This window comes from Pongo pygmaeus, chromosome 4 (assembly GCF_028885625.2).
Source record: "Pongo pygmaeus isolate AG05252 chromosome 4, NHGRI_mPonPyg2-v2.0_pri, whole genome shotgun sequence".
Lineage (NCBI taxonomy): Eukaryota > Metazoa > Chordata > Mammalia > Primates > Hominidae > Pongo > Pongo pygmaeus.
In genome coordinates this window covers 98,507,464-98,523,280 of record NC_072377.2, presented here as the reverse complement: position 1 = coordinate 98,523,280, position 15,817 = coordinate 98,507,464, and the positions used below count along the sequence as shown (strand labels likewise).

General features: G+C 36.8%; 1 protein-coding gene across 13 annotated transcripts in view; it reads right to left on the bottom strand.

The window, feature by feature from the left end:
• SLF1 (SMC5-SMC6 complex localization factor 1) overlaps positions 1 to 15,817 on the bottom strand; it is a 92,001-nt gene that overhangs the window by 70,231 nt on the left and 5,953 nt on the right. For all 13 annotated transcript variants that reach the window (XM_054489415.2, XM_063664994.1, XM_063664996.1 and 10 more), the window contains exons 2-4: positions 11,504 to 11,617; positions 11,261 to 11,336; positions 9,686 to 9,926 (exon numbers count right to left, since the gene is read on the bottom strand). In XM_054489415.2, coding sequence (XP_054345390.1) covers positions 9,686 to 9,926; positions 11,261 to 11,336; positions 11,504 to 11,617 — 431 coding nt within the window. The remainder of the gene's footprint in view (positions 1 to 9,685; positions 9,927 to 11,260; positions 11,337 to 11,503; positions 11,618 to 15,817) is intronic.

Here is a 15,817-nt window from a genome sequence, read left to right as displayed (position 1 = left end):
CAGTCCCATGATAATGGCATTAATCCCTTCTTAAAGGCGCCACCTTCCAATACTGTCACAATGGCAATTAAATTTCAACATGAGTTTTGGCGGGGTGGGGCAGGGGGGTGGGTGGTGGTGGAGGGAGGGAACAAAATTCTCCATAGCACTAGCTCAACAACTGACAAGATTAACTCAATCACCCACACTAACCACCTTACAGAAGAGGTAGGCCTAATTTTTGGATATAAATATTCACATCAGCCTCTATCAATATTCTTGTACATGTGATATCTGGCATGCAATAAAAAAAAAACGCAACATACAAAATAGGCAAGAAGAAAACCAAACCACTGTTAAGAGAAAGGAAACAACAATATACACTGAAATATGACCCACATATTGAAATTACCAGAAAACAACTTTAACATAACTGTGACTGATGTGTTAAAGGAACTAATGGAAAAAGTGGACAACATATTTGAAGAAATGAGGAATTCACTGGAGAGTTCAATGGAAATGGTAGAAATAAAGGGCATTATATCAAAGAATTTCTTCGACAAGCTCATCTGCAGACTGAACACAACTGAAAAAGGAATCACTGAATTTTAAGATTGGTCAATAGAAGTATCCCAACTAAAAATTTTTTTTAAAAAAAGAACAAAGCATGCAATAGCTATTGAAAATAATCAAATAGTTTAAAAGGCATGCAATGGAGTTCCAGAAGAACAACATGAAGGAAGAAATATTTAAAAAATAATGGCTGGAGAGCATCATATTTAATAAAAACCAAAAAACTCCACATACACAAGCTCAGAGATCCTCAAGCAAAATAAATCAATAATAAAATACACAAACACAAACACTATACTACACATCATAATCAAACTAGTAGAAACCAATGGCTAGGAGAAAATCTTGAAGAAAACCAGGGAAGACAAAATGATACAAACGGAAAAAAAGAATGACAGCTGAGTTCTCATCAGAACTACGTAAGCCAGAAGAAAGTGGAAGAGAATCTTTAATTATGAATTAAAGTGAAAAAACTGTTGACCCATAATTCTATATGCAGTGAAAATATCTTCCAAAAATAAACACCTCCTCAAATAAAAAATGAGATAAATCATTACCAGCACACTTACATTATAAGAACTGTTAAAAGGAGTTCTTTAGGCAAAAAAAGGTATGACACCAGAGGAAAATCTGGAGCTACACAAAGAAACTAATAATGCCAGGAAATGGTAAAAATGAAGTCAAATATTGAAGATATATTTCATTATTTTTAATCATCTTAAAAGTAAATGACTAGCAAAAGTAAAATATTACCAATGTATTTGGAAGTTTATAATACAGAGGTCAACAATAGAAAAAAGGATAGGAAGAACAAATGGAAATACAGTTGACCCGTGAACAACACAGGTCCACAAAAGTTTCACACCAAGTGTGTCTGCCTCTCCTGCCTCCCCTTCCACCTCTTTTGCCTCTGCTACCCTTGAGACAGCAAAACCAACCCTTCCTCCTACTCAGCCTACTCAATATGAAGGCAACAAGGATGAAGACTTTATGATGATCCACTTTCACTTAATGAATAATAAATATATTTTCTCTTATGATTTTCTTATACATATAACAAAATTTATGTTAACTGTTTACATTATCAGTAAGGCTTCCAGTCAACAGTAGGCTACTAGTAGTTACGTTTTTGGGGAGTCAAGTTTTACATGAATTTTCAACTACACAGGGGGTCAGCACTCCAATCCCACATTGTTCAACTGTCAACTGTGTATTGTTTTAAGGTTTCTGCACTACATGCAAAAAGATACTGTTTGACATTTGACTATGAGCAGTTAAAGATGGACACTGTATATATTACAGCAACCATTAAAAAAAGAGATCTAATACAGAGATTAAAGGAAACCATTAAAAACACTCAACTAGTGGAAAAGAAGTCAAGGAAAAAGGGAAAGCAGAATAAAGAAATGATGGGATGGCTGGGTGCAGTGGCTCACGCCTGTAATCCCAGCACTTTGGGAGGCCGAGGTGGGCAGATCACAAGGTCAGGAGATCGAGACTAGCCTGGCTAACACGGTGAAACTGTCCCTACTAAAAATACAAAAAAAATTAGCTGGGCGTGGTGGCGGGTGCCTGTAGTCCCAGCTACTTGGGAGGCTGAGGCAAGAGAATGGCGTGAACCTGGGAGGTGGAGGTTGCAGTGAGCTGAGATCGCACCACTGCACTCCAGCCTGCGTGACAGGGCGAGACTCTGTCTCAAAAAAATAAAATAAAAACTAATAATAAGAAGAAACAAAGCAAGGAGGTGGAGCTCACAAAAACCAGCGCACAAATCTTGGTGGTAGCGCAACATACTGCCATCAATGGCACCAAATCAGAGGTATCAGTCAACAGCACAGCACCTGCAAAACTATTGTGGGATGTTCTACCTGGCGTGAATCCCTAGATGGGCAGCCTCCAGGCTCAGCCTCAAACCCTACCCCATGGCCTCACCCAGGGAGTGAGACACTCACCACATTACCAATATAAAAAACCAGGGGCTAGTTCTGCCACAACTGGGAATTTCAACAGCACTTTGTGCAGCCTCAACATTCATGCCAAGATTCTCCTTAGGATGGGAAAGGACTGCCACACTGCATTTCGGCAGAGTGGGGACTAGTTCTGCCATATGCAGGAGTTTGAACAGCATTCAGTACAGCCTTAACACACATTCAAAGACTCCATTTAGGTAACGAGATGCCAACCACAGTGTATCTCATTAAAGTACAGAGGCTAGTTCTGCCACACTCAGAACTTTAAACAGTTCTCAGCTCAGCTTCAAAGCCCACCTCAAGGCCCCACCAAGACTGTGAGGCAAACCCCAGTTGTAATTTGTACTAAGCATAGCAGTTAGGCCCATCCATCTTAAGCAGCAATTCTACTTAATCTTGGGGTACAACCTGCAACCTTGTTCAACTGCGGATCTCAAATATTGGTAGTACCTAGCCAGGGAATACACCCTGAGCTTGGCCCAACTGGAGACAATTGCAGTGCCTAGCCTGCAGCTCTGCCTGATTGCAGAGCTCAGCCAGTGGTTTTACCTAACAGCAGAGCCCAGCCAGCACAATCCCCTCTCCAAAATCAATGCAAAGGTAGCAGCCCAGCCATACAGAGTATCAGAGCAAGCTCTACCTGCTTGGAGTCATTACCAGCCCATACAGAATCACAAGCAGTGATCTCCCAGTGATCACTAAACAGTGAAATTCTATCCCTGCCAAGGAACACCTGGAAGATGTGGCTGTCTCCACAAATGAGGAGACCAATGCAAAAACTCAAAGATTACAAAGAATCAGGGCACCTCCAAAGAAATTAACAAAGCTCCAACAATGGACCCTAAAGGAATGGAGATCTATAGATCTACGGAATGATAGACAAAGAATAATCCCTTTAAAGAAGTTCAGGCCAGGCACAGTGGCCCATGCCTGTAATCCCAGCACTTTGGGAGGCCAAGGTAGGTGGATCACTTAAGGTCAGCAGTTTAAGACCAACCTGGCCAACATGGCAAAACTCCATCTTCACTAAAAATACAAAAAAATTAGCCAGGCATGGTGGCAGGTGCCTGTAATCCCAGCTACTTGGGAGGCTGAGGGAGGGGATTCGCTTGAACCCAGGAGGAGGAGGTTGCAGTGAGCCAAGATTGTGCCACTGCACTCCAGCCTGGGTGACAGGGTGAGGTTCCATCTCAAAAAAAAAAAAAAAAAAAAAATCAGTAAAATACAAGAACATACAGATTAAAAATTAAATAAAATATGGAAAACAATACATGAACAAAACAAGAAGTCTGACAAAGAAATAAAAAGAATAAACAAAAACAAAATAGAAATTTTGGAGATGAAGAATATAATTGCTAAAGTGAAAAATGCAACAGAAGGCTTCAACAACAGCAGGCTTAATCGAACAGAGGAAAGAATCAGTGAGTTCAAAGACAGAACGTTTGAAATTTTCCAGTCAGTGAAGCAAAAAAACCCAAAGGATGAAGAAAGCCTATGGGAATTATGAGACCTAATAACTGTATAAAATTAGCTCAGCAGAAGAGAGAGGAAAGGGACCAGAAAGCATACTTATAGAAATAATGGCTGAAAACTTCTGAAATCTGGGAAAAGATGGCCACATCCAGGGACAAGAAGCATCGTGGTTTCTAATCAAATTTAACCCGAAGGAGTATACCAAGGTATATAATAATCAAATTATCAAAAATCAAAGACAAATAAAAAATTCTGAAAGCAGCAGGAGATAAGAAACATCACATGCAAGAGTCTGAACGTAATTACCAGTGGATTTGAAAGCAGAAACACTTCAAGTCAGGAAAGAGGGCTATGATATACTCAAAGTGATAAAGGAAAAAAACTGCCAATACCTTACTTACCTGGCTAAACTGAAAGAAGGGAGAAATTAAAAATTTCCCAAACAAAAACTAAAGTAGTTTATCATGATAAGGGCTGCCTGATAGGAACTATGAAAGAAAGTTCTTTAAGCTATATCAAAAGGCCACTAATCAATAACATAAAACATACAAAAGTATAAAACTTAACAATCTAAGTAATGTAGAATCATATTCAGAATACTCTGGACTAAAATGGTGGTGTGTGAAGCAATTTTATCTCTAGTGCAGTGGTTAATAGACAAATCTATCAAAAGAACCATAGCTACGATTGTCAGGGGATACAAATCAGAAAATATAAATTTTGACATCAAAACATAAAATGGGGGAGAGTAAATGTGTAGAGTTATTATATATGACCAAAGTTATCAGTTTGACATAGTCTGTTATAAGAATAAAATGTTTTATATAACTACATGGTAACCACAAAGGAAAATCTCTACTAGATACACAAAACGTAAGTAGAAGGGAATCAATGCAAACCACTACAGAAAACCATCAAACCACAATGGAAGACAGCAACATAGGAAGAAAGAAACACAGTATATACAAATCAACTGGAAAACAAACTACAAAATGGCAGCAGTAAGTCCTTACCCACCAATAATTACCCCAAACATAAATGGATTAACTTCTCCAAACAAAAGATATAGAGTGGTCAAAAAGATTGAAAAAGCAAAAAAAAAACCAAAAAAAAACGCCAAGTATGTACTGCCTACAAGAGACTAACTTCACCTCTGAGGACACACAGAGTGAAAATGAAGGGATGGAAAAGGATACTCCATGTAAATGAAAACCAAGAGAGCAGGACCAGCTACACTCCTATGAGATAAAATAGAATTTACATTGAAAAACTGTAAACATTATACCTGAAACTGCAAAACTATTAGAAAAAAACACAGGGGATAAACTACAGGACATTGGTCTGGGCAATAATTTTTGGATTTGACTCTAAAGCTCAGCCAACAAAAACAAAAACAGGAAAATGAGGTTACATAAAACTAAAAAGCTTCTGCACAGCAAAGGAAACATTTAAGAGAATGAAGAGGCAACCTGTGGAATAGGAGATAATATTCTCAAGCCATACGTGTAAAAAACGGTTAATATCCAAATACAAGGAACTCAACTCAATAGCAAGAAAACAACTTGATTAAAAATGGGCAAAGGATCTGAATAGACACTTCTCATAACAAGATAAACAAATGGCCAACAGATAAATTTTTAAATGCTCAATATCACTAATCATTAGGAAAATGAAAATTACATCTCAGTTCTGTCAGAATGCTTATTATCAAAAAGATGATTATTAGTGAAGATATCGAGAAAAGGGAGCCCTGGTATTCCCCAGTTGTTGGGAATGGAAATTAATAAACCAGTATGTTAAATTGCTATCTGCACTCCCATATTTACTGCAGCATTATTCACGACAGTCAAGTTATAAAACCAACCTAAAGTGTACATCAATGAATAAAGAAAATATAGTATATATATATACACACAATAGAATAATATGTAGACTTTAGAAAGAGAGAAATTATGTCATTTGCAACAACATGGATGAACTGGAGGCCATTATGCTAAGTGAACAATCCCAGCACAGAAAGACAAATACTATTTTTAACTTATATGTGAAAGTCCAAAGAAAATTAGATTTATAGAACCTAAAAAAGTTGAACACATAGGTGCAGAGAGCAGAATGGTGGTTACCAAAGGCTGGAGGTGGGGGAATAGGAAATGTAGATCAAAGGACACAATGACAAGTATTTGAGGTAACAGAAAAAAATAAATAAAAATTACAAAATCAGGGCCACTGAGAAAATACGTGTGCAACTGATAGCCGGAATTCAACATAAATAAAGCAAAAGCTGATAGGACTAACAGAAGTAAAGACTAATCTGAATTACAGTTAGAAAATTAAATTATTCTATCAGTAATTGGGAATTAAATAATAAACTTGTAAGTAATCAATGGGTCAAAGAAGAAACGAAAAAGAAAATTTAAAAATACTCTGAACTTAATAAAAAAGCAAACACAATTAATACAAATTTGTGGGATGTGGATAAAGCAATGCTTGGGGCAACTAATAGGAAAACAGAAAGGTCTAAAAATCAGTGATCCAAGTTTTTACCTCAAAAACAAACAGAAAAACAACAAAAGCAAATTAAGCCTAAAGCAAGAAGTATGGAAATAATAAAACCAAGGACAGAAATCAATGAAATAACAGACAAACAATAGAGAAAATTAATAAAACCAAAATGAGTATTTTAACTTCAATTTCCAATTGTTCTTTGCTAGTATATGAGAATGCAATTAAATTTTATACAGTGATCTGTTGTCTTTTGATCTCGCTAAATTCACTAGTTCTAGTATCTTGGTTAAATTTTTTAGTATACAACCATGTCTTTGGAAATAAAGACAATTATTTTTCTTTCTTTGCAATTTTATGGCTTATTTCTTTTTCCGGCTTATTGCAATGGCTAGTACATCCAGTAAATGCTAAACAGAAATTTTAAGAGTCAGCATCCTTGCCTTGTTACTAATCATGGGGGAAAAAAATCTTTCACCATTAAATATGACATTAAGTTTAGATATTTACATAGATGTCATTTATCAGGTTTAGGATACAAAAATCATTTTTAAAAAATTGCAAATAGAATCAGCAAAATATTAAAAATGAACCAGAAAAAAATACACCATGATGAAGTACAGTTTATCTCAAGAATACAACTTTGTTTAACATTTAATCAAGTGGCCGGGCGCAGCGGTTCACGCCTGTAATCCCAGCACTTTGGGAGGCCGAGACGGGTGGATCACCTGAGGTTGGGAGTTCGAGACCATCCTAACCAACACAGAGAAACTCCATCTCTACTAAAAATATAAAATTAGCCGGGTGTGATGGCACATGCCTGTGGTCCCAGCTACTCGGGAGGCTGAGGCGGAAGAATTGTTTGAACCTGGGAGGCGGAAGTTGCGGTGAGCCAAGATCACGCCATTGCACTCCAGCCTGGGCAACAAGAGCGAAACTCCATCTCAAAAAATTTTTTAAAAAAAGGTCGGGCGCGGTGGCTCAAGCCTGTAATCCCAACACTCTGGGAGGCCGAGGCGGGCAGATCACGAGGTCAGGAGATCGAGACCATCCTGGCTAACACGGTGAAACCCCACCTGTACTAAAAAATACAGAAAATTAGCTAGGCACCTGTAGTCCCAGCTACTCAGGAGGCTGAGGCAGGAGAATGGCGTGAACCTGGGAGGCGGAGCTTGCAGTGAGCCGAGATTGCACCACTGCACTCCAGCCTGGGCGACAGAGCGAGACTGTCTCAAAATAAATAAACAAATAAATAAAAGAAACAAACAAGTATAATTCAACATATTAGGAAAATAAAGGAGAAAAGCAAATTATCTCAAAAGATGCAGATAAAAAGTTTAAGAGCAATCTATACTAGCACCCCAAAACACAAAATACCTAGGAATAAATTTAATAAAATATGTGCAAGATTTATATAATGAGAACTATAAGACATTAAAGAACAAGCGGAGAGATACACAGTTCACTAATAGGAAGAAATATTGTTAAGATTTGACCTATAAAATACAATCCCAATAAAAATACCAGTTTGCATTTTCACAGAAATTGACAGTGATTCTAAAATGTGTACGGAAATACAAAGAACCCAGATTCACTAAAACAACTTTTAAAAAGACGAAGTTAAGAAACTCATAGTACCTAATTTCAAGACTCACTATAAAGATACAGTAACCAAAACAGTGTAGTGTTGGTATAAGGTAGATATAGAGATCACTGGAACCAAACAGGAAGTCCAGAAATAGACCACACATACCTGGTCAACTGATTTTCCTTAATAGTGCCAAAATAACTGCAGAGCAACTGGAACTCTCATGCACTACTACTGGGAATATAAAATGGTACTACCTTGAAAAACAGTTCATAGCTCTCTGCAGCTTCCAACTCCTGGGCTCTAGGCTATCTTCCCACCTCAGCCTCCCAAGTGGCTAGGACTAGGACATGCATCACCAAGCCTGGCTAATTTGCAAAAAAGAAAAAAAAATTTTGTAGAGACAGCATCTTGCCATGTTGCCCAGGCTGATCTAAGACTCTGGGGTCAAGTAATCTCCTCCTGCCTTGGCCTCCTGAAGTGCTAGGATTACAGACCTGAGCCACTCAGCCTGGCCAGTTTGGCATTTTCTTATAATGTTACACACACAATTGCCATCTAAAACAGTATAAATTCATTCATTCCGAGATATTTCCCAAGAGAACTGAAAACATGTCTATATGAATACTTGTACCCAAATGTTCATAGCAGCTCAATTTATATTAGCAAAGACAAAAAATATCCCAAATGTCTACCAATATGTGAATAAACAGACTGTAACATATCCATGGAGTAGACTAAAAGGAACAAAAAGGAATAAACTGCTGGTATACACAAAATGGATAAATCTTAATAATACTGTACTAGAGAAATGAAGCTATATCAAAGCAGTATTTAAGTATGATCTCATTCATAAGGACCTCTTAAAAAGGACACATCTAGTGTATAGTGATAAAAAGGAAATCGGTGGTTGCCTGGTGTTGGTGGTACAGAACTAAACGTTCAAGGACACAAGAGAACATTGTAGGATAATGTACATGTAACAGATCTTGATTATAGTGAGGGTAACATGGGTGCATCAATTTGTCCAAACTCATCAAAATATACCCTTAATTTGTGTGCATTTTATTGATTATAAATTACATTTAACTAAGAGTCAAAAACACTCCCCACCTTCTTGCCATAAAAAAAGTAACAGCACTCTTAGAATACAGTTTACCCAATAAAAAAGCTTTTAAAAATATACCAAGGACAAAATGAAATAAAATTATGATGAAAACAGTATGAATAATGAAGACAGCACTACATAAACCCAGAATGATGCTTTTGTGATAATAGCAAAAGTCTAAAAGTGCCTCAAAACTAGAAACAAAAAACTCCCAATTAGTTTTCCTTTTTTGTTTTGCTTGAGTTGGCCAAAAGGAATAACATGGAAAGTAAAATAGAGATATCCAGAATAATCTAAAACAATATTGTAAAGTAGATTTTGTTCTATTAAAGACACATAAGTCTAAATGAGCATAATGGCTTACCTAGGAGATTGGAGTAAATCATCACGGCTCATTTGGGCTAATAATTGCAAAAAAATACAGAAAGTACTCATGCAAATCAAAATTATTTTCTCATTAATTGCTTTAGCTTTTATGTAATCACATCCCACCTTATAAGAGAATCACTTCGCTTATCAGTTCTAACAAGGAGGACAACTTTCCATCTGTGGAAGGCTCCTGGAGCACCAGTGCGTTTCAGTTCTTCACGCCATCTTTTAGGTGCAGATTGCATTTGAGGTGAATAACGGGAATCTTTTTCAATTTTATATCCCCATTCATAAGTTGTTTCATCAAGCCATCTGCCACTTTTGGCACTATGAATTATATAGTCCTTGGTTAGGATCCATTTTCCTAGAAGGCAAATGAGCTGTCAGTCACAAAGGAATTTTGGTTCTGATAAATGATAAACAATAAAGATCAAATATAAAATAAAAGTCAACCTTTTTCAAGATAAGACTCTTAAGCTACGCTGCTAACATTATCTTTGAACTATGCATTTTGGGGAAATTTTTTGATAGTAAGAGGCTTACAGTATCACTGAACATTGTATGTAATCTTTTCCATGACAAATAATTATAATTCTAAATGTAATTCCATAGCTGTAACTTAGTTGTAATTAGTTTCATTTAAATATAATTCTAAATAGCAATTTTATAATTCTAAACATAAAGCTTTAAAATCCAAAATAAAATGTGGTATTACTGGAATTATTATCACTATCATTATTCACTATTTTGGGTTAGATTTATATTCTTCCTCCTATGCTAACAGCTTTTCCAATATTGTTCACAGCATTATTACTCTGTAAAACAAATTTATTGAGTTAAATAATTTTTCAGGTCATTTTATAACAATTATTTTTTTTTTCTTAAGAGATGAGATCTCGCTACGTTGCCCAGGCTGGTCTTAAACTCCTGGGCACAAGTGATCCTTTTGCCTTGGCCTCCCAAAGTGCTAGGATTACAGGCATGAGCCTCCGCACCCGACCAACAGTTTCTTTATCTGGGCATCAATGATCTTTTTGAACATTATGGACAATGTATGTTTTCATTTGTAAAGTTAAAAACGAATGCAAGTGTTTTCCTTGTAAGTTAATCTAAAAAAGGATAAATTCACCCAAGTTACATATGCTTTTCTTTTTTTGCAATCAGTAAACTAATGACACGTCAGATCAATCACAGTAGAGAAAGCTATAAAATACAAAACGATAGAGGAGAACACTACGTCTTAATTTGGATCTATAGTATTTAATATCTTAGAAAAATAAAATAGTATGACCATTGCTTCATAATATGGATAGCAGAAGCAGCAGAGAGAGAACAAAAGCACTGCCTATATCAAATGACAGATCAAAGACAACTTGACTGAAAACAGCTGAGACTTTAACAAAAGCTTAAGATTTTGACATTTTGTGCCAGTCTTTTCATTAACGTATTTTTCTGTCTTAAATAAAACACACTAAATCCTTGTTGAGGTAAATATTTCTGCCTATTTAATACATTTTTCATGTGTTACAAAATTTTACTTAGAAGAGTAATAAGCCAAAAAATATATTAAATATTTTCAAAAAATATCAGAAAAACACATTTAGGTTTGATATGTAAATATGCTATCTCTCTAGAGACTAAAATACTTCTGCTTTAACACGAAGATTGTTTTAAGTTGGGGGAAGACAGTTAACTTACCTGCCGCACAAGCTGCTAAAAATTTTTCACTCTTACATAGGCGTTCAGCTATAAGATGTGTACAATTTTTGTATTTCTGGAGGGAAAAATCCACATCAAGAAATGTTACTAAAGTAAGACTGCCTTTATAACACATCCTCTTTATTGCTACAATATCAAGAAGGCATTTTGTCATTCTTAGGCCAGTATTTTAATTCTAGTTATTTTTCAAATATATCTTGAACATTTTGATAAGTTTCTTACCTCACTCTTAATAAAAGTGCAATCTAGTTTTAAAAGTAATTTGACTAGCGCTTCTTTTTCTTCCATCTTAAATCCTGTCATCTGGATGATATGCTTTGGGGTACCATCTTCCATCTAACAAACACAAACATACAAAAGATAATGTATGTTAAAGATATTATTCACAGGGCTGACATTATTTTTTCTTAACTATGAGTAGTAAAAATAAACTATTAAACATATAATGAATTAAAGATGTTAGGCATAGCTGTTAAAACAATGTTAAAATTACTTATATACAATAGAAACTAGTTTTAAAAGTTATCTTCTCAAAATGTGGCCTTAAAAAAGTGAGGGCTTTCTTTCTGATTTGAACATTGAAAGTCTGGATTAATACATTACTTGACACTGAAACACACTGATGAATAAATATACTTCTTCAGAAAATGACAGAATGTTATACAAATACTGGCATAATAATGTTATACAAGCTTCATTTAAAAAGTATTGTTGGGCTGGATGCGGTGGCTCACACCTATAATCCCAGCACTTTGGGAGGCCGAGGCCGGCGGATCACGAGGTCAGGAATTCTAGACCAGCCTGGCCAACATGGTGAAACCCTGCCTCTACTAAAAATATAAAAATTAGCCAGGTGCGGTGGCAGGTGCCTGTAATCTCTGCTACTCAGGAGGCTGAGGCAGGAGAATTGCTTGAACCCGGGACGCAGTGGTTGCAGTGAGCCGAGATCACACCACTGCACTCCAGCCTGGGCGACAGAGCAAGACTCCATCTCAAAAATAAACAAACAAACAAAGTATTGTTGGCCAGGAGCGGTGGCTCACGCCTGTAATCCCAGCACTTTCTTTGGGAGGCCGAGGCGGAAAGATTACCTGAGGTCAGGAGTTCGAGACCAGACTGACCAACAACGGTGAAACCCCGTCTCCATTAAAAATACAAAATTAGCCCAGCGTGGCGGTACGTGCCTGTAATCCCAGCTACTCGGGAGGCTGAGGCAGGAGAATCGCTTGAACCCAGGAGGCAGAGGTTGCAATGAGCCGAGATCATGCCATTGCACTCCAGCCTGGGCAACAAGAGTGAAACTCCGTCTCAAAAAAAGAAAAAAAACTACTGTTGTTCGCTAAGAGCTTTTGAAACTTACAGACAATGAAACAATCAGATTTTATACTCCACAGAGACTTTAAAGCCTCTGTGGACACATATTAAATATGTATACCTTACTGGAGAAGTTCATAGAACTCATGGTCCCACAGCATTTATATCCAATAATTTAGCAAAGTGGGTACACATAATAATCCTGGATCCTATTTGCAATCCATATTTCTTAACTTTGCTATATATATATATGTTAATTTCATCATTTACAAGGTAGACTGAAAAAATCACTTTTTAAAAAAAATCTAAGTTTATTTTCATAGAGACCTTAATCCATATTTTAATGTAGTTCACAAAAAGTACTTCGTGTTTAGGGAGTACGTAACTTACAGAATTTCTCATCAGAATACAATTCTGTTTGTTTACTTGAGGTTGAACTGGAGAACTAGATAGCATCTTAGAGAAAAATCTCAATCTTTTCACAGACAAGGAAAGCAGGGACTAGAGAAATCAGGGCAATTTTTCATTTCTCTAACAATTTTGTCACCATAGCTGTGGGTTATTAATATTTAACTAATGTCATAGCTAGAATAACAACAGTAGCTGTTTTCAACAACCAAAGAAACAATGACTTCTTTCAACACAATTACAAGTAAACTTTAAAAACTGTAACGATTTGAGCCCAGGACTAATAGCAGGCAACTGGTGAAGTGAGAAATGTTCTTCACAGAAAGTCTATTTTTAAAGACACGTAAATGTAATATATATACATTTATTTAAAGGTTGAGATTCATTTAAGAGTAAAAATTGAAAGTCTCCATATAAACAATTTAAAACATTACTCAGAAGTGAACTTTTATTTCCTTGCTTATAGTTTTGAAGAGGAGAAGTTCAGCTAGGGTAACTGCACTCTTGCTTTTTCTCTACCCTTCATCACTCCCCATTTCATTGGAGAAGCTCCTTGAGACAACTAAATGGATGTGCTTTGCTCAGTGTATCTGCATATTTGCACAGAAGGTCCATATCGATGCTTTCTGACACATCCTAAGGAGCTGCCAGTAGTAGTCCTGCACTGCCTGTGTGGGTAAGTCAATTCAGAGGTTATGTACTAAGAAGCACACTATGGTTCCATATCAAAACCATCTCCTTCTTGCAGAAGGATGCAGGAAAAACAAAACAAAACCATCATCTCCTTCAAAACAATGTTTACTCAATAAAAAAGCTGATATTTCAACCTCAATTTATCTGATTTTTGCATTTTTCAACTGGCTGCAAAAGGGGCAAAGAGGTACAATGTATTTTAACCCTCTAAAACTCAGATACAGAACATAATAAGAAAGTGCCTTAAAGATAAGGCTCTCCAATGAAATAAATGCTTTTTAAAAAAAGTTACAGGGATTTGGTCTAGTCAGTATAAAATTTTTAAGTGCACATAATAGGGATTGGTCTCTTATGAAAAATTAATCATATACATGAAACACTATCATCAGTAAATAAATCAAGCTTCTTGTATAAGGAACTCTTTACTGTATTAACCATCCAATTTTTTTTTTTTTTTTTTTTTTTTGAGATGGAGTCTCACTCTGTCGCCCAGGCTGGAGTGCAATGGCGCGATCTCGGCTCAGTGCAAGTTCCGCCTCCAGGGTTCATGCCATTCTCCTGCCTCGGCCTCCTGAGTAGCTGGGACTACAGGCATCCACCACCAGGCCTGGCTTTTTTTTTTTTTTTTTTGGATTTTTAGTAGAGACAGGGTTTCACCGTGTTAGCCAGGATGGTCTCAATCTCCTGACCTTGTGATCTGCCTGCCTCGGCCTCCCAAGTGCTGGGATTACAGGCATGAGCCACCGCGCCCGACCTAATCATACAATTTTTTAAAACCATTTACATGGGTTAATTAATGTAGCTCTTGAATGTTAATAACCATTAACAATATGGACCAGCAATACATAAAAACTATGAAGAATATGCTGTGTTGCTAGAAATAATAATGATTTAGTCTGATGCAGAACACATATGAACGCACACAAAAAAGCCACATTTGGATTATAAAACATATGTCCACAACTAGGGAGAAATGCTTTCATTATTTCTAGGGAATTATTGTTTTAAATCCTTTAAGCAAATTTCCTTTAGAAAATGATAGGTCTTGACCGGGCGTGGTGGCTCACGCCTGTAATCCCAGCACTTTGGGAAGCCAAGGTGGGTGGATCACCTGAGGTCAGGAGTTCGAGACCAGCCTGGCCAACATGGTGAAACTCCGTCTCTACTAAAATACAAAAATTAGCCAGGTGTGGTGGCAGGTGCCTGTAATCCCAGCTACTCGGGAGGCTGAGGCAGAAGAATTGCTTGAACCGGGGAGGCGGAGGTTGCAGTGAGCCGAGACCATACACCATTGCACTCCAGCCTGGGCGACAGAGCAAGACTCTGTCTCAAAAAAAAATAAATAAAATTAAAAAATAAAAAGAAAATGATAGGTCTTTTCAGAAATGCTGGACAAGTGAAATTCAATATATCTGTGAATATCATATTGGTATTCAATAAATACTTTTTATCTAATTGGTTTTATCAAAAACCACTGTTATCAGTAGAATACAAGAGTTTTTTATTTTTTATTTATTTATTTATTTATTTACTTATTTATTTTTTGAGACGGAGTCTCACTCTGTCACCCAGGCTGGAGTGTAGTGGCACAATCTCGGCTCACTGCAAGCTCTGCCTCCCGGGTTCACGCCATTCTCCTGCCTCAGCCTCCTGAGTAGCTGGGACTACAGGCACCCGCCATCACGCCTGGCTAACTTTTTTTTTTTTTTTGTATTTTTAGTAGAGATGGGGTTTCACTGTTATCCAGGATGGTCTCAGTCTCCTGACCTTGTGATCCACCTGCCTCGGCCTCCCAAAGCGCTGGGATTACAGGCGTGAGCCACCCTGCCCAGCCGAGGAATACAACAGTTTTAAACACATATGCGTTTCCTACTACTTGTATATTTTTAACGTATTTTAGAGTTTCAAGGGCTATTTAATGGCTATTTCAGGAATATTGCCAAAGAAGTTTGAGCGGTTTTAAAAAGTCTAAAATCTTGCCTGACTATTCTAAAAATTGACATATAAAAACTAATGTTAAATAATCGGAATATACAAAAAATAATAAAAAAATTGTTATAATACTGTTACCCAAAAGTTTCATTTAAAGCTTGTCCTTTAAATTTTATTATTCTGCTTCCT